At 38.8% G+C, this 19,243-nt stretch overlaps 1 protein-coding gene and 2 pseudogenes across 2 annotated transcripts; all 3 read right to left on the bottom strand.

Moving 5' to 3' along the window:
- LOC146489411 (uncharacterized) overlaps nt 1–19,243 on the bottom strand; it is a 176,940-nt pseudogene that overhangs the window by 81,454 nt on the left and 76,243 nt on the right.
- Nucleotides 674–10,513, bottom strand: LOC146489415 (uncharacterized). Of its 2 annotated transcripts, XM_085108772.1 has the most exons (10): nt 10,292–10,513; nt 9,989–10,193; nt 4,470–4,658; nt 3,187–3,322; nt 2,998–3,092; nt 2,681–2,806; nt 2,365–2,466; nt 1,663–1,764; nt 1,411–1,547; nt 674–944 (listed from the first exon to the last, which is right to left on the bottom strand). In XM_085108772.1, exons 2-10 carry the CDS (start codon nt 10,184–10,186, stop codon nt 689–691), a joined length of 1,341 nt encoding a protein of 446 aa, XP_084964898.1. In that variant the 5' UTR covers nt 10,187–10,193; nt 10,292–10,513; the 3' UTR covers nt 674–688. The 2 variants fall into 2 exon arrangements, with proteins under 2 accessions (XP_084964898.1, XP_084964906.1); XM_085108780.1 differs by lacking the exon at nt 2,365–2,466 and having other exon boundaries at nt 9,989–10,504.
- LOC146489416 (uncharacterized) lies at nt 13,155–15,535 on the bottom strand (annotated as a pseudogene).

Raw genomic sequence — 19,243 nt, forward strand, 5'->3', positions numbered from 1 at the left:
GTTTTGGTGCAAACATGCTCACAAGTTTCACATTTCGTAGAAGAGTTGGAGAATAGGTAGTCATTTCAATTTCCGTGAATTCCTTCGCATGGCTTTCGCACCCATCCAAGCTAACGAGCTCTGTCACTAAGCCTAGCGTTATTTGAGCCGCAATGCGAATTCTTACCTCCGATGACAGGATAACATAGTCCTCCCCAACCGCCAGTATTAAGTTTTTGTCTAGACCACGTTTTACAAAATCTTCCTTTAGAACGCAGATAGCCTCAATATCCTTTCCCCCAGGGCAGGTCTTTTGCTTTATGGACTTATGAAGAAACTTTAAGTGTCTTTTGTTACTATACTCCATAGCAACATTATTTACCTCATTTGCATCTTTTCCACTCAACAACGCCTCCCTGACTTTGTCAATTTGGAGCGCCCCAGGAGTAATGGTTGGTTTTACACGAAGAATACTTTCTACATCTTCTTTCGGGGGTTTTTTCTCCACTGCCCTTGGAGTGCAATTATGTTCTCCAATATAGATTACTCTCATCTCTTCATGGCAGCGATTGTTCTCCACATATTTTCTCGCTGTGCACTCGATAGAATCTGCAGGATGTTTACAATGAATACAATTCTTTGCTCTGGTGAAGTCGACTGTGTTCTTCTTTTTGTTTATTTTTTGAAATGGACACTTCAGATTTGGACACTATAGCGATCCCCAACAAATCTGAAGGGTTCGCCTTCCTCCAGCACAGAAACCTTTCCTCTTACATGGTTGACTGTGACCCCAGTTCCAATTATCCAAAACGGACGACAAAGGATCTTTTTCATTGTATGAGACAAGGTATTTCACGGGAGCTATGGGCGTTGGGGGAACTGTTTCAACTTCTGTTTCTTCCATGTTATCCACTTCCTCCTGGTTAAGGTAGGACCGACTGCCTTTTTGCGTGAAGATAGCATCCCTTAAAAAAAAAAAAAGAGTATGACAGATCACACAGTGTTTGCAACTGACATACATGTATAAATGAATGCATTATGGACTTTCCTCATAAGGGCTTTTCAAAGACAATATTAATCAAATAATTACTTAAAAAATTAGAGCCCCACGTTAACAATTATGGACACAATATAATTTTATTAAGTCGTTCAATTTTCAATTTTCAGGGTGTTCACACATCTACCAGATGCCTAATCTTTGAATGGCATTTCATTAATAAATTTTGAATTTTCCTGACAGAAACAATGTTCAGAGATCAGATAAGAGAAAGGGAGGTCTCAATACAAAGCCTCCTACTATTTCTTAGTTTATGAAGAATGATAGGAGTTGATATCTCAAAAACAAAACAGTTAGATATCTTGACAAAAAACAAACCTGTCATCGGACAACACGTTTATAAAACAGAAATGTGTTTTGGCATGAAAATTTACCTTTCCTCGGCAAACAGCTTCTTTGGGCAAACATCTGACGAGCTTGCCTTTGAGGATTGAGGGATTTTGGAGGGAGTACTATCAGCAGAGCTAAGGCCACTCATACCACGGGACAGCTCCTCCATGGTGGAATCCATCTGAAATATTAAACAACATACCGGTAATGTTTTTTTTTTTTTTACTTTTGGATTTGGATTTCACCTGTGCAGGCATGGGAAATTTAAATCACCTTGTTGCATCCGCTGAACGTACCTGTTTCTGGATTTTCTTCTTTTTCTGTTTTTTGACAGGAGTGCTGTTGCAGGAGCTTAAACCACTGAGAGCATCACAAAGATCATCAGAGGACGAAACCACCTGCATGTTCAAATGGGGAGAAAGTGACTAATTTCACATCCATACTAGCTGACTACTGCATGATGCAGGTGGAGCACCACTGTTAAGATAAAATGTATGCATTTTCCCAGCGAGTTTGTTGAGAACATCAAATTAGCTAACTGATGATGTCACAAGTGGTTCCAGTATGGTACCAAAACACAATATCAATAATATCTCTGCAAATAATAAAGCGATGGTAATAAAACTTGGCACCAGTACTGTACCCTAAGAAATGCCTGACGTTTTGATGTTGCTATGGCAACACTGTTGATTTCAGATCTCTTTTATGCAGAATGGGAATCCCTGTTTTGTTTTAATAAGTTGTTTTTTTAAGTTGTTTTTTCACTTTACATAAAGTTACATAAGATAGAACTACAGTCGATTCCGATAACTCAGAAATAAAAAAAATGTTCGAGTTATCTGAAGTTCAAGTAATTGAGGGTAACTTTATATAGAAAATGTCCCGAATGGACATGAAAATTACTTTGACTTAGTTGGAGGTTCGAGATAGCCACCGTTTTAGTTATCGGGAGTCAACTGTAATTCTCCAGTAAAAGCTTTAGTTAATTTTGTACATACTTGAGCCCGTTTTTTCTGCCTTTTACGTTTTCTTTGGCTGGTATGGGATGGAGCAAACACACTTTCTTCCATACTTTCCCCAGATGACACAGATGACAACACCTATGGTAATGTCAGTAATGTTTTTTACAGGACAGTGTTACAGAATGGAATTTTTTCTATGAAATTTACTATTCACTTACAATGGACAGCCTTCCAGCATATTACTTAACTGACACGAGTAACTGAGTTGGAACATTTAAGATAAGGGTGTTTATATATGCACATCTCATGTAAACAAAAGATTTTAATGAAATAAAGTTATTTATACACTCACTATTTCTGGGACATCATGCTCCTCATGCTCATCAGAGCTGATGAAGATTGGTGAGCTTTGCATTTCATTTCTTAGCTCCATTTTAGTATGTGGACCCTGGAAAGGTTCTGTCTTGACAGCTTCCAACTATTCAAAGAAAGTATAGAAGTATTTCCATTTCATGAAATGACAAGCGAAACCATTACAACTGTCACCTATTTTGTAAGGACGTGTAGCACTTTAACATCGTAAGCCTAACTATTTTAAATATCGGAAGCTTGCTGCCTTCCTTAAAGTACTATACTACACATGTACACCACACATTAGCATGGACTCACCTTTATTGACTGGCCCTTGAAGACACTTATGCCAGGGTTGAAGCCCTCAGGTCCACAGTCAAAGAATTGTGGTGCACCCCTGTGCTTCTCAGGTACTATTAATTAAAAAATACAATTGATTAATCTATGGATTGACTTGTCTGGAACTGTGCCAGTTCAACTCCTTATAAAGAACACAGGAAATTTTACCAGAAACAGGTGAGCTCTTGTCTGCATAACTGAGACTTCCATTTCTAGCTGACAACAACATGTAGTGTGCTCCAGTATATGCCATATAGACATCCTCCTTGCCATAACCGTTGAAGGGAGCAGTTAATGTCTCTCTCTTTAAAGGTAGACAGTAAAAGTGTGTGAACATAATGCTTGCCTTTAAATTTTACCTTGTTAATTATTGTTAATCTTATTCTTTAGCTCATTCATTGCATCATAGTGCAATGAATGCGTATGGTGAGAATCAAATGTGGAACGGAATGTGTAGACAAAATGGAATGTCTATGTAGACGGGAATGAACAAGGGTTTCGAATGAGGCTGAGGCTGGAACTAATTTTTTCTTCAATAAAGCTGAATTTACACATGTTCAAGAATACAAATGTTTCTACAGTTGAAAATGATAGACAAATAACTTCAATCTTAAGTGCTACGTAGATCAAGAAGTCAAAATCTTTTTTGAATGTGCACTGATAGCATTCATTACCACTGGTTTCCTTTTTATTATGCGGTTTGTCTGTTTCAGTCTCTTCATAGGAAAAGGCAGGATTCTAGTCATGAACGCTGTTGATTTGATTCAGAATATCTGACAAAGACTTTACATTCCACACCACAAAATTGGGGCTTATTCCATGACCCTTGCAATTTTTTAGGCTAAACTACCAAAAATGTCACGCAATCTTTTGTGACTTTCAAGTGACGTGGAAAATTATCTTGGGTCTTTCCGTTGTTAAATGAGGAAAGTATAAAAAGTGCAAATATCTTATCTTATACCTAATTGTATACAGTATGTAGGTATGTATGTGATTTATTGGATGTTTGGTTGTATTACTGACATTACAGCTGTACCTTATGGAGTTGTATTCGTGACAAGTCATATCTCCTTATTGCTTCTGCAGGTAATTTCGGTGTCGTTTATTTACTCATTTCCTATTTATTATTCTAATCCCTTGACAGTGTTTTCACTAACAGTCTTTTGTTACCCTTGTTGGTTTGCATTACAGGGGCTCAAGTGTACCAATATGTCAGAGGATAATATGCAGTCACCAATTAGAACTGGGGTAGAATTAGTGCAGCACATTTGGTTTTTGTCTTATGTTCTTTTTTTTTAAATCTTCTCTTTTTCTACTCTTTAAAACCTCCTATTGCTAGACCCTCGCTTTAATGTTCTGATTTAGTGTGGTTGGCTGTGCTTTACAGATGAAATGAGGTTCCACTCAAACGAAAGTATATAGCAAAAAAATGAGCATGTTAGCGTACTTACACCCAACCAATCGATGATGTGAATATTACATGAGAAGAAGGAGGCAGCAGATCTAATAACAACATGATTTGCCATCTCGTCTCTCAGGCCTAGGATGCATTCCTTCCAAGCAGTTGGTCGCTTTCCGCTGGCCTTGAAGTCTCCATCTGAGAGAAAGCTCCAGAGGTCAGCTGTTGCAAATGATCCGTCCTGAATAACAATGAAAATCAACTACAGTAAATGTTAATGCTCTAACAAGCCCCCCTCTTTGCTTCCTCCTCTCAAGAAAATAATCTACAACAAACAGACACCCCCCTAACCCCCCTGTTAACGAGATTTTCTGAAGGGCTTCCAAGACGCCTGCACTCTTTGATCTTTCCAAAATTTCTGAAGGGGTCGGCAAAAAACGGCTATTTTTCTGAGGGGGCGACGTGTCGGCACTTCAATTTTTTAAAGGGGGGGGGGGGAGTGTCAAAATGTAGAATGGCCATTGTAAGGTGGCGAGAAGATATTAAGAGTAAATGTCCCTAAGCATCAAATATAATCGTCAAATCGCGGACACAGCTCAAAATTCGATTTCGCTCATACTTTTTCTATAGATAGGCCTTTGACCCAAACTAAACAAAACAGGGTTAGTTCGTTTTAAAATTCGTTTCCTTAAGAGTAATTTAATAAAAACGTTTGCGTTGGTTTTGAGGCTAATTTGGATCGAAATTTCACAATATTCATAGCATTCTAGTGTTCGTTAAAAATACACTGTAAATCTTCCTTTGCTGGAACTTTATAGTCTGGTCTCTAGAAAATTCAGCAGTGATAAGAAAAGCGTAATTTTCTTCCTTAACAACGGTCATGGGTTTTTTCTTGAAGCCACCTTCGATACTCTTTTCAAATAGTTTTGAGGTACCTTAATATAACTCCCTAAAAATCATGTCGGTACTCCAAACTAGGACCTCAAACTATACTGCAGATACAAATATAGGATAGATGTCAAAAGTTATGCTGGCATTTTTTTGGGATGTCGGTTAGTTGTGTGATACAACTTCATTGAAGTTTGCTAATATGACAAATTTGCCGACGGACGCCATTTTGAAAACTAAGGGGCAACACTAAAATCAGGAATCTGGAATCCAGAATACGGAACAGAAAACTGGACTCCCGATCCAGAGGAATCCTCAAGATTGATCAATTAGATTGTACAAAAATTGTCTGAAAATATTGTCAACGCAAATGTTATATTTTTCGATTCGTGGCATCAGAGAAAAAATCTAATAAAGTCATTATTTCCCGCAAATGAAAAATGATTGGTCTCTTGGTTAAAACATTTAAAAACGATCGAGCGTACAGTAAAGAAAAGAAATTTGATAGTCTATATCTTCATTTTGAAACTATGTTAAGGTTTTCTGGAGACAATCTTTGTACAACCTAATTGTTGAATCTTGAGGCTTCCGCTGGAACCGGATTCTGGATTCTGGATTTCGGATTTCAGATTCCGGATTCCTGCTTTTAGTGCTGCCCCTTTGGAATGGATTTCCTGGAGAACCAGACACTGACTGAGCATGTATTTGAGTTTGTTTGTTTGTTTTTTTTTTTTTTTTCGAAAGCGTCAGTCCAAAATTTCCCTTTTTTGGTTGTTCAAATATCCAAGAATAAAATGTTTCGGGACTACTACAGATTTTCACATATCCGACAAAGAAATGGATTGAAATAAGCTTACCTGTTTGTATCAAATTACCCTTGTCGAAGGGCCGTTTCTCGCAGTACACGTCACATGGCCTTCCCTCATTACTTTACCCCTTCAATTTACCTCAAGACGGCAGTATAAGTCCAAAGTGTATTGAACTGCATAATGTCTATGATTATGTACCTGTTTTGTCCAAAACGGTGTGCTGTGGCCCACGGCAATCGTGAAACCGTAGCAATGACAAGTATTGTTTGAATACGTGCCTCGGTTAAAGAGTCTCTTGCAAAGTGAAGAAAGCAAATCAGTCGAAACGAAACTCGAAATGGAATAAAAACAAATATCATGAAAGGATAAATGCCGTCATTACATCAAATTCGAAGCAAAGACAGTTATCTCGCAAACCGGGTTCTCAGTTTAATAAAAGTTATTAGAATATTTACTGAAATGAACAACCTTTCGGAGCCGACTCTTTTCTTTCATGTTTCCGAAATGCGGCTGTTAACCGAAAGCTGATACGTCTGGTCAGAAGAAGGAAAATGTCTTTCTCTCTTTTGGTCGGTGGCGAATGTGGATGTGATTCAAGAAGTAGGATTCTGTCGTGTGGGATCCTACCTCTTGTGTCGTGCAACAAGAGTGTATCAGGTCACAAAAAACTGTTGAAATTTAGTGGCTGTGAAACGGAAGTCGAGCTCATACTAGCAAGAAGTGCCAGCCTGTTTTCAAACACCGCCGAACATCCAGGAAATGACCATATGTCCCTTGCACCGTGAACGTTTGGGTATTGGTTGGCAGTAATCTCGTACCCTGATCTCAGTCGGTTCGGGAATGTCGAGATTAGGTTGGCGATCGATAAAGTCATGCAGCTTGGCGAGCGAGAAAAGTTACCAAATTTTCCAGTTAAAATGTTGAGAGAGCTTTGTGAGAATCTGGGATTAAATGTGGATGGAACTTACCATTCATTGATCTGCTTACCCAGCTTGTTGGGGAAAGGTCATGTGCACGTAAATGACACCTGCCAAAATTATAATTATTATTATTATTATTACAGTCAACTCTCTTGTAAGCGACCACCCTTGGTGCACGACAAAGTGGTCGCTTACGGGAGGTGGTCGCTTACGGGAAAGATCAACAAACTAAGCCTAATACTGGATTGATTAATTAATTACAAAAAAATGTTACCTTAGCAGCTAAAATCAGGCAAATGGAAACTTATTTATTTGATTTTTTCACATTTATTCATTCTTCTTATGAAACTTTGTATAACATGGTTCATGGTTCATTTTGGAACAGATCACTGTAACAATTCCCGTTTACCTAATTGTAGCCATCTTCTCTGTCTGTAAACTGTCATTATCTGTCAGCAGTACAGGGAAGCGTCATCAAAATTGAACTTTTGTCACTTCTGAGTAATGATTTACATGCGATCATACGTGATTATGTTGTGTGGTCGCTTACCGGAAACAGAAAACAAAAGAATGTGTAATTTCTGGCCTAAAAAGTGGTCGCGGTCCCTTAAGAAATTTGAGTGGTGGTCGCTCGCTTGAGTGGAGACAGCTCTTGAAACAGTATTTAACTGAGAAAAAAAAACCGTCGTTTACAAGGTGGTCGCTTACGGAAGGTGGTCGCTTATGAAAAGTGGTCGCTATGAGAGAGTTGACTGTATTATTATTATTATTTATTATTATTATTATTATTATTATTATTATTATTATTATTATTATTATTATTATTATTATAACCTTCCCAAATCTCACATTGTAAGCTGCAATTGGACAGTGCAACATAAGCTAAAGTTGCCAAAAATTTGGCATTAATAAAGGAGTGTTAGGGAAGACAAGTCTGCCAGAATACGTTTTCATATAGAATTGTTTGTTTTGACGAACCCCTAAGGTGTTTAGTTTATGTGTGGTTGGTGCACTTCATGCAGTCCTCGTTTAATCAGAATTGGATATAATGAAAGTGTTTGCAATAAGTTAAGGACGAAGATCGAAGGGCCAGACTCTCTACCTCCGCTAGAATCTGGGCTAAAATAAATTCTTTTTCTTTTTCAGTCACAATTTTTGAGCGACAAATAGAAGACCCTGTGCGTGAGTTTGCCCCACGCGCGAAAGTCCTGCGAAACGGTAACTGTCTTGTCGCGCGCGACCGTGAGTTTCATTTTAAAGAAATTGGGTGGGAGGGTGGGGGGCAGAGACCCTATGCAAAAATGACTGACATTTTAATATCCTTTTGTTTGCATTCAAATTAGCCTCACTAGCTTCGTTATTGAGTTTAAAAATCAAAAGAGTATTTTACCTTGAACGAGGCTAGTGAATGCAACAAACGGGAATGTTAAAATGTCAGTCATTTTTGCATAAGGTATATGAAAACCCAGTTATATGGTACAAGCTGATCACAGTCAACTTAAAAACATTTATTCATTTTCTATTTTTAGTCAATCTTAGCCTGAAAATGCTTTGAAAAGCCTTGACTTTTATTTAATCTTTTTTAAGTTCGTAAAACAAATGTGTACTGCAGTAAGCCACCCATTTGCCGGTTTATTGGTTGGAGTTCCCGTTGAGTTAATTCACGTCTTCCTAGACAATTAGCGACAAGAAGTTTATTGTCTTTTTTCGCTTAGCTTAAGTTATAAAATATGTTTGCCAGTTTTGACCTTTTCCAGTCTCAAGGTTCGCGTAAGCGAGTTTTGCCAAAGAAGGGGTATTGAAAGTTGCGTGAGCGTGACGCAAAGTAACACAAAGTGACGTTCCGTGTTGATCACGTGAATTTCTGTAAAACTGTATTCGAAATAGACGAAAATACTGCACAAATTTCTGGTTGGAACGGCTGAGCTCGCGGTGAAAGATTCACAATGGTTTGTAGCTTGGCTTGTATAGTAGGGAACGTAAGATTAAACCGAGAACTAAGAAAATAACGGCAAAGAAATCAAGTTTGTTGAAGGTCAGTGACAGGAATGAGGTGAGTCACGGCAAAAATGTAGAAATTATGCAAACCCATTGCCAGACGCGATTTTGTTATGTTAACTTGCTACACTTTAGGTTATGATTTCAATTCACAAAAAAGAACATAAAAGGGATTTACCGCAGTTGATACTTCGTACAAATAGATGTTTCAAGCGGCTTATTTGAATAAAACAATGTAAGTTTTATAAACAATTCAAGTGTGTTTGTTGTTCATTTCAAAATGGCGGATAGTGAAAATATGCTCAGTTTAGAAATGTTTTTTTCTTAACGTACGAAAGATCCCAAGAAATTGAAGCGATAGAAACTGAAAACTATCATAAATTGTACCCCCGGAAGGTTTTTCGGTGAGATTTTTTGAGTACCACAGGTAGTTATGGCTAGTTTGTTGGAGGTCCTAACAAAGCCTTTAAGAGAAGCCGTTGGCATTCCTTAAAAAAAAAATCGTAAAATATTTATAAGAAGAGTTGCCTGGCTATGTTACAAGTCAGAGAACTAAAAAAGCATTTAATGAATAGGATTTGCATGTAAGAGATTCAAAAGTTACGATTGCTTGATTCGGTAGCTTAATGAATGTTGACATTATTTGAGGCTTTGTTGACCAAAAATGCCGTTGATAATTTAAAATTCGTTTCTCGTAAACGAGTGGTCATTTGGTTAAATGGATGTCCTTTTCATAAGTGTTGCACTAGGGCCTATCAATCTACAAAGTATGAGCGAATTCGAATTTTGAGCTGTGTCCGGGATTTCTTTGGTTTTTACAGACATTTACTCTTAACTATTTAACTTCAAGCGTCTATTTTATAGGTAAAAAAATTACGTAAAAAAAATTAAAATTATACGTAAAAGTAATAATTAAAAATTATACCTAAGTCTAAGTCTAAAACATAACATCTTACCTCGTTTTTAACAGAAACCAGTCGGTGATTAAGCATGTAGTTCTCTAACATGTCGATTAGTCCTTGCACATCTTTCATCCCCAAATGCTTTGCCAAACACTGGTAAAAGCAACCGTTTCTTTCCCCGCTTGGATCGATGTTTAGCGTGAAACCACGCTTCGTTGCTTCTACGAGACACTGCGTGCGTCGATTTGCCATCTGCGAACTGAATAACATACATAAAACATTAGCAATGATGAATAATTCATTACACAAAACAGCTGACAACAGACTAAAGCGAAGGTAAATCAGGTAAATACTCACTTTTTCAAGCAGTTTATTGCTAGATGGATTCGATTGAACTGGATTGTCCACAAGGATGGAAGATTTTTTGAAGATCCGGCCACGAGCACGCTGAACGGTTCGCACGATCGAAACAGGACAGAAAGACTATCGGAGAGGGGAGAGAAAGTCAAAATTTGTCGCTCTCCCTCGACCCAGACTGTTCACATCCAAAATAACATGGCCGCCGCGTGAGCCATCGCGGTTTAACATATTCGCGATTGAAAGCACGTTTCCAATAACAAAACAAACTATTTCCAATTAAAATATTTTTAAAAATTTATATTTTCCGATGGCTCGCATGCCTCGCACGCCTCGCACGCCTCGCATGCCTCGCTGGCTCGCAGATTATCCGGACCCATTCAAGGTTGAGAGTACGAATATTTGTCCTTAAATTAACTTTACACATTCAACAATTTCCTTAAATTAGATTGCCGTTCCTCAGATTAAGAAAATATAGCTACCTGAACCTTGTTTTAAGGATTAATGTCTTTAAACAAGTAAGACGTTATTAATTCAAGGGTAAACTCATACTTAATTTAAAAGATGGTCCCTTGATTTAAGTTATTGATTTTCGTAGTGCTTGCAAAGAGAAGTGCTGGAGACTGCCATTGTTGGGTTGAGCCAGACGCGTGCGACAAGAGCACCACGAAAAATGAATAATATGTAGGTATCCTGTCTGCCGGTACACCTGTTGCTGTTTGTTTTAGTTTGTGGGTTCTGAGAAGAGTCATAATCTTACTAATATCAAGCTCATAACAGTAGAACTGGAAGCCATTTAATTTTAGTATATTCTCAGCTCCGACTATTGCATTTCTAGCTCTCTAATTGGCTCAAAAACTCCGACTATGAGCCATTAGTCGGAGTTTTACCTAATATGGAAAATAGTGCGCCAAGTTTAAAAATTTCCGCACGAAGTTGTTAACTTCAGCTCTCCATAATGACCGATACTGGCAGGTTTCAGGAGCTGTCTCCCACTAAACTTCAAGAGATATTAGACAATGCTGTTCCAGAAAAAACGAAGAAAGCCACAATGTTCGGCATGAACACATTTAATGGTACGTATCTGGGAGTTTTACTCAAAAGCTAGCAACAATTGTTTACGTTCACTGTCGATATTTTGATAATTTCATATCTGCGTAACAATGACAAATATTCTCACCTTGTTATTTACAGAATGGCTGTCAAGTACTGTTGCCTCAAAATTTTCGAAACGAATTGAAGACATGTCCAGAGAGGAGCTGAATGAATCTACACCTCCGCAAGGAAGAAAGACGGCACGTATTACAAAAACACATCCATGAAGTCTACTCGAGCCGCCATAGATCGCTTTCTTCGCTCGCCACCCAACAAGTCTTTTTCTATCATCTCCGACGCTGTGTTTACCGAAGGCAATAAAATTTTCAATTCCTTTGTAAAGGATCTCAGAAAGACGGGTAAAATAGCTGGAATTGTTCACAAGAAAGCAGTGTCAAAAGATCAAATCCAGAGGCTCTTTGAAAGTGGCGAACTTGGGTCGGCCGACAGTCAAAATCCAGCCAAACTGCAGAGAACAGCATGGTTTTATCTCACCCTTTTTTTCGGACGACGAGGAAGAAAAAATCTGCAGCAGTTGAACCCTGGAATGCTCTCCCTAAGAACAACGCCACAAGGTGTCGAGTATTTTGAGTTAATAATCGCTCATCCATAGAACAGCAGAAGAAGATGTCACACGTTCTCAGTGATTTTGTCTCAGCCGGAGCCTCTGAAGCCTCCCCATGCACTGGTATCTCTGCAGCTGAGGAAGAAAACGAATGCCATGGCCAGCAAGAACGGCAACCTCAAAGTGAAGGGACAGTTTCAGTCCAAAATCAGTTTGTAAATACCAAGGTTTGGCAAAGCGAGCGAAGAAGCTTTCCGCAGGTTTTCTTCAACTGCAATGTCCAAGTTCACAACTATTATGGAGCCGGAGAATAAGGAAAATCTTCCTGAACTTCAAACACTATTTAACCACTTGAAAGCTTCCGAAGCCGTCTTTTTTCCTTGCATTTGAACAGTTGAATATTTCAAGGTTGATTTTCGTTAACAGTTGACCACAGTTTGCCGTTTGTGTAGCTGTCAAATTTCGTTCAGCTCATCCAGTGATGTAATAATCAGGTGACCACAGCGCGCGCGTGACCGGAAGTTGTATGCTCTTTTGACCGCTTTGTAAAATTGTTGAGATAAAAATCGGCGACCAATACCCGATTTGAGAATATACTAAAACAATTATTCCATTCGACCTTGTTGGAGATGAAGTGATCATAACCAACTCGCGCTACGCGCTCGTTGGTTATTTATCACTTCATATCCAACGCGGTCTCATGGGATAATTGTTATATAAACATTGAATGCATGGCTTTACTATTAAATATTACTAACAGTTCGCATTATTGTTGGCCGAACATGTCAACCAGAATCTCCTAATAAGAACTTACAAACGTGCCACTGAACTTTGCAATCAAAGGCAGCTGCAAGGTACAAGTTACACTACAAGCATACCTCCCAAATTTTGTTGTGATGTTACTCAAAATTAATCGGGAGAGTTGATGCCACCGACCCCTAATACATAAAATGATGTGTAGATATTTCTTCTTTGCAAAAAAAATCGTTATGCCGCATGTCGCCAATTTACTTGGTGGATACATAACAGACTGGGGAGGTATGTCAGAAAAGTAATTCCTGCATGCGTTGTGAATGATATACGAGAAGCCTATCCTGATGCAGACAGAAATTACACTGGTTTTCGTACACCTGACGAAAGTTATTCCGAAGTGGACTTATCCTGGATAAAGGAAATTGTATGAAAGGAGCAATAAAACTTTGTTCAGTTTGTTACATTATTTGTATTAAAGCGAGATCTGTGTCTCTCTAGCAAGTTCTCTTTGGGTGGTCTTGCTGTAGGAGCAATGTTTGCTGCAGCAGGCTTAGCGGGAAGGGGAGGCACTTCAATTTGCCCTCTCTTAAATGCAAGGAGATCAGACATGAGATCATACAAAAACTGGTAAGACTTATCCTTGTACTGAGGCTTTGCAACCCAGCCGGGACTTTCCTTGGGATGCGCAAATTTGTGTTTTGCAACACCCTCTTTTGTCATGGCTTGGGTACGTCCCACATTATGATTGTGGTCAAGAATAGCAAGTTGAGTGCGTGCTCTCATGCCATGGTAAAATTAATGATGCAACTTATGACAGTATTTCTTTGCCATTAGACTGTGATACATCTCCAAGATGCCTGTGTGGATAAATTCTGCAAGCATCGCTATATCCTTTAAAAGAGACTGGTTCCAATTAAAGCAACCTCTTTCAGCGCATCATGGGCGGGGCTTCCAACTTTTAGCCACTGCTTCCTTCTCTCGGTTTCTTGTGGGATGGGTGGGTGGGCACACCGATGGAAATGCTGACAACTCTCCCAGTGGTGTATGTTTGCCGTGTGATAAACTATAGATTTTCATCTTTCCACACACTCAGTACCATTGCCTTGTGAAGTCTTTGCACACCACCAGAGGTGAGTTATGATGGCATGAATCCATGGTTTCAGAGCAGCGCATCGCTTTGCCTGGGCCTTTTTGCTCAATTTTTTTTTACCGATTTAGCCATGTGCCTGATGTTTGGTCGTTCCTTTTTCAAGTGTGCTCTTACTTGGATATGCCTATCTGTTGCAAGTTTTGCAATGGCCAATGCTTCAGTCCTTCCAATTCCATCCCATTTGAGTTTTTGACCTCTGTCACTTGAACTAATGAAAGATCTAGAACCTTTGATGTCTATGTGTCCACTATACTGTAAGTCCCGTATTTCGCCGAGTGTCCTGGACTATCACAGCGACCATCGCCTCCTGCCACAACCTCCTTGTTCCTAACTTTGCTTAACGTTTGCGCTTGATGTTCAGTGTTAGGGTTAGTCAACAATTGGGAACAGATAGCTTGTCTGAGTTTCGTTGTAACTTCTTTCACTGAAAAATTTCATGTTAGTTGCTTTTGCAACACTGCCGTAAGAATTTGCAGTGAACAGCATTCCAGCGCTAAGCAATAAACTTCCCGCTGCCATTGAACTAACAAATAGTTGCGTTTGCCACCGCAATGGCTTTTCGCAGCATCCAAGATTTTTTATCGTGGGTAAGTGACCCTTTAGTTTTAAGTGTTAGGTTTTTAACATTGCGTCCACAGTTTGGACATTTGACACATTGAGAGAAAAGCTCTTTTAATTTACTCTCAAACACTAAGAACTTTCGTTCTTTGTGGACATCACCACAGTTGTCGTCAAGCCAGTTGTTGGACTCCCTTTCCTCCTCGTCATCGTCAACTTCACTTTTTTAAACAATTTAGTATCGTCTGAGTTGTCTTCAGGGTCAGAATTTTCTTGACCAAAATCACTGTCGACGTCGCTTAATTCGGACTCATCAGAGTCGGACATTTCCATCAGCCATTCAGCTTCACTTCGCTCCTCTTTGAAACTGAGTGCTATTTCAGAAAATTCTAATTTTCTTACTGACTGTTTAGGTTGGCAAATAACATCTTCATTAGGGAATGAATCCTTGGACAATGCATAGCTGTGGTCATTTGATACAGCGTGGCGAAGGTCAGCTAAGGAAATAGATTTCATTTTCTGAGGGGAGTTTGAGGTATGTGGCATGTCTGTCTGGCATGTTTGATCCACCATCGTAACTTCGGTTTGGCTGTAACAGTCATTAACCAAACATTTTGAAGAGGCTTGTGTTTTTCTCTTTTTTCTTGGCGGTTTTTACGTTTTGACGAATGTTCATGTCTGCGACATCGCAGCTGTTGTCACGAACTCTCTGTCTGGTTTCTGTGCGGCTTCTGAATTTGCATTACTGCTCTCCAAAGTTTGATTTATAGTCTGTACGGTTTAAACACAAATGAAGAATTATAGACCATTTGTCAATAACATTGAAACTTATTTAAACGAAAGGCAATTTTATTGGTAGCTTATAGTAAATACACAGTTTTTCGAGGGTTTCTATATATAGCATAAAACGCGACTTCTTCATGAAACGCTTTCCGTTTGCGGCGCTCACTGGCAGGCAGCTTCGGGTTGATCTCTTCTTATGTGCAAGCAAGGTTGGAATTGCATCATCTTTTAAGTTGCGTTTTCTACCACTCTCGGGCACGAGTTTCGACTGTACGTCTTCTTCTAAACACGAAGACTCAAAATGCGCTGAACATAAGTGGCTATCTGCCAGTGGCGGCATATTTTCTCTCTTGATTTGGGCCAGCCATTCACTCAGTCGGGTTTCATCTTTTAAGGGAAATCGATGGAAACTTATTCCTTTTCTAGTATCTCTGGGAGACCTATGTGAACAATTTACAACAGTGCAATGAACCATTTCTGACCTCTGCTATTTAAATTTAGTGCGTTCATGACTGAGCGCAGTAACGTCATGCTTGGTACCCACGCCTTCAAGATGACTGACAAGATGGCGGACGACATGGTGTAGTTTTACGGCCTTTTTTTCTTGTAAAACATGCTTGAAATGGGAAAAACAATAATACTGCAACATTTACTCAAGGACTATTGTTTTCTTTGTCTTTAATTTCTTAAAAAATGAGATTTTCACCTTCAGTTCTCCTTTAATCAAGCAAGGTTTTATCAAAGTTCGACCATCAGAGAAAGTCACTCGGGAAGATGCGTCAAAGTTAGTCTCTCTACGACCTTTAGTCACAGGTACCCATTCTACAGCTGGGGTGTTAAGTACCAAAACCATTTAGGGCTAGAAACGTTTTGGTACATGGTGAACATTAAGAAGCGAATTTTGGTTTGTTAATGATTTCACAAGCTAAATTATCAGTGAAACCCCACTCATTCTTTGCACTACTATTTCTTCCGCCACAGTGCTTTCCTCTCCTGTTTTCTTGCCCTTTCTCTTAGCCTTCTGAATGGCGGCATACTGCCTCCACTCCGCCATGTTGACTACTCACACAAAACATGCGCATGGCTTTATGGTATTGGTTTGGAGGCCTGGGGCGGGTCTGGCAGTGGCAGCGCTCGGCCACGCAAATAATTTACTTTCAATTTTACTTCAAACGAAAGTAAATCTTCGCATGGCCGAGCACTGCCACTAACTTCGTTTTCCATTCTCTTTTCAAAATTTATTGAATTTTAATTGACTTTGACTTCTACTTATATTTGTTTTGCATTCTCTTTTGAAGTGCAGTCAATTTTAATCTGAATGGAGTTAACTTTGCAGTTTAATTGCATTTGTATTTTGATTGAGATTTTACTTGCATTTTGTTTTACATTTTATTGCATTTTTATTTGATTTAAATGTTATTTTCATTTTGTTTTACATTCAATCTGCTTATAATAAAGAAAAAAAAAATGTGCCGAAGACTGAGTGGCAGTTCTCGGCCACCATCTCGACAAATATGGTCTCAAACTGACAAATCTGCATAGGGACCGCTGACAAAATTTTCCCTGTGTAAAAACTGGACAAAATGGTTCTCATCAGAGCAGCTGTCAAAGCAGTTAGACATTTGTTAACCCATCTTTCGGCATACATCACACGAAATAAATACTGCTGATTTAACTGAATGCAATGCTGCAACGGGGCGAATTTTTTGACGGGACTTTCTTGGTAGATAAAAATATATCTGGTCTAATTCAGTAGTCATCATTGACACTTTTCTACCCCAGTGGGATCCTACTAAGTCTGCCAGACGCGAGTTGCTTTCCAGTTGCGGTTTTAAATTTTCTGTGTTTTTTTGGTTGGCGAAGATGAAAACTTTGTCTACGTGTGACTTGTCATTCATTCGTCATAAAAGCCATTAGCGCTCAGGTAATGTATCTTGTTACGAAACTGAACATTCCGAAAATATTAAAATTTTCACTGGGGATGAAACAACTAGCCAGCTGAATCCTGACTGTTGGAACTTAAATCTAATGGAAAAGTTTTCTGGCCCGGCTTCAGTATGAGTATACCAAATCTGCAAAGTGATGGAACAGGATGACCATACCTTCCCAGGCAATATGACAATGGGGTAGTGTTCCTGGTTGTATAAAATCGCCAAAGATCCATAAAAGCAAATGAAAGGGGAAATGAAAAGCAACTTAAGAAATTTTTGCTGATTCAGATCAGAGCTATTTTCGGGTTACGTTTACAGAATTTGGGGGCATTGAAATTTTGAAATTATGCTGATACAACCATTAAACTGAGACAAAAATGGTACCGACCAAGTAAATCTGTCCTTGGATTTCATCCAGGACAATATACGTTTTGTCCACCAATGCGGATAATAGACGGAATCCATCTGAAGATTAAGACCGCTGCCAACACTATAAAGGATGACAAACCGGAAAACGGGGCAAAAACGGCATGGGAAACAAAATTCTGCAGATTTTCTACTTTTATTACCAAAACACGCTTCCACTGATAAACTGCGCTCACTTAATACTTTTAAAATAACTGTTACTGGAACATACAGACAAAATAGTGGTAATACTTTGGCCTCAAAATCACAATTGGTCAACTGATCATCCCTCAAGGCCGCTAATGGATACAATTGATTCCTTGATCAATCAATTATTCCTTAATCGATCAGTTAGTTTTTTCCTGGTTCATTTTAGGTTTATTTTAACTGATACACAAAATGATGCGTTCCATTTTTAAAAGAAGTGACATTTTAAGTTTACAACATTGTATTAGAAAAGACAACAAAAAAATATCTGGGAAAAGATCGAATAATCAAAGTAATACCATCTACAAGGATGAGCCTTTTTGAGCCTAAAATCATACATTTGATGTCTAACGTTTGGTGGCTAGTTATCTTCGCGCTCCGAAAACATGTTTGAAGCTATTTCGTTTTCTTCCTCGACTGATAAAACGGAACTGTCAGATGGCTCCTCTTCCAGTAGTTAAGCTTTGAATGTTCTCAAATTGGCTTCCTGTGAATTTAGGACCATGAAAAGTGCGTCACTGGTGCGTTTTAAGTGACGCAAATAGTTATGCAATGTTTCCTCTGTTTGGTCTTTGATTGTCTCAGAGGTAACTGAGGATAATTTGCTATTTTCATTTTCAATGTATACCAGTAGCTTCGATATCACCTCATAATTTCCAGAAATTGTTTTTGGTGGAGGTGGAGGATGCCAATGATTGTTAACAGTTTCTAGGCTATCTTGCATAACTTGCAGTTCATGTGTTGGGATTTGAAGAAGTAGTGCGTTTCTAAGGGTCCAATCCGTATCAACGATACCAAGCAATTCATTGTCATATGTGGTACATTGTTTGGAATTATTTAATTCATGAACTTTTAAATTCCAGTGTTTCCGCTCTCTAGCCAGGATGGTTTGTTGGAACTTTCATCATCGGTGAACAAAAGTATTCTTCTGTTGGGAAAACAAGGGGTACCCCTTTTTAACAGTTTGGTTTTGCTCAGTTTTCTGCTCATGATCACTGACTTTCTCACTGAATGAGATATCAGATTTTTTCTGAGATGTTGAAGGTATTCGTACTTGAGGGAATAGTAAAATGTTTGTTCAACTTTTTTTGCGCTAGCTTTTTAGCACCTGGTATTAATCTGCTTTCATGTAAATGCCTTGCCTCTTGACTTGTTTCTGTAGATGTTGCTCCATATTTGTTCCCCTTAGTGCCTTCCATGAATTCGCGGGCCTTTCTCTTCTGATTCTACTTTCCGTCGTAACTGTGAATAACCAGCATTTTTCCGTCATGAAGGGCATCTCTGACGCTCATCTTGGCCAAACAACAACATTTTATTTGGCAATAAATCCTTAATCCCCTGGCACCACAGATAGCAGTGCTAATCGAGGCGGGCCAGGATAATCAGTAAAAGAAGAGGAAAGTACACACAGTAAAAACTACAGATAAGTAAATAGGTGGGTAAATACGAAAAGAGATTAAGTCTACAGAAACAACTATGTAATTAATTGAAGTTGGCAACACATT

The sequence above is a fragment of the Pavona decussata genome, unplaced genomic scaffold (assembly GCF_977016875.1).
Source record: "Pavona decussata unplaced genomic scaffold, jaPavDecu1.1 SCAFFOLD_6, whole genome shotgun sequence".
Taxonomy (NCBI): Eukaryota; Metazoa; Cnidaria; class Anthozoa; order Scleractinia; family Agariciidae; genus Pavona; species Pavona decussata.

Excerpts from the sequence above, each read along its gene's own strand:
- LOC146489415 (XM_085108772.1), bottom strand. The coding sequence starts at position 10,186 with ATGGCAAATCGACGCACGCAGTGTCTCGTAGAAGCAACGAAGCGTGGT. Across the intron at positions 3,323-4,469 it reads ACATCATCGATTGGTTGGGT|AGAGAGACATTAACTGCTCC; the intron begins GTAAGTACGCTA and ends CTACCTTTAAAG. Across the intron at positions 2,807-2,997 it reads TCAAGGGCCAGTCAATAAAG|TTGGAAGCTGTCAAGACAGA; the intron begins GTGAGTCCATGC and ends TTCTTTGAATAG.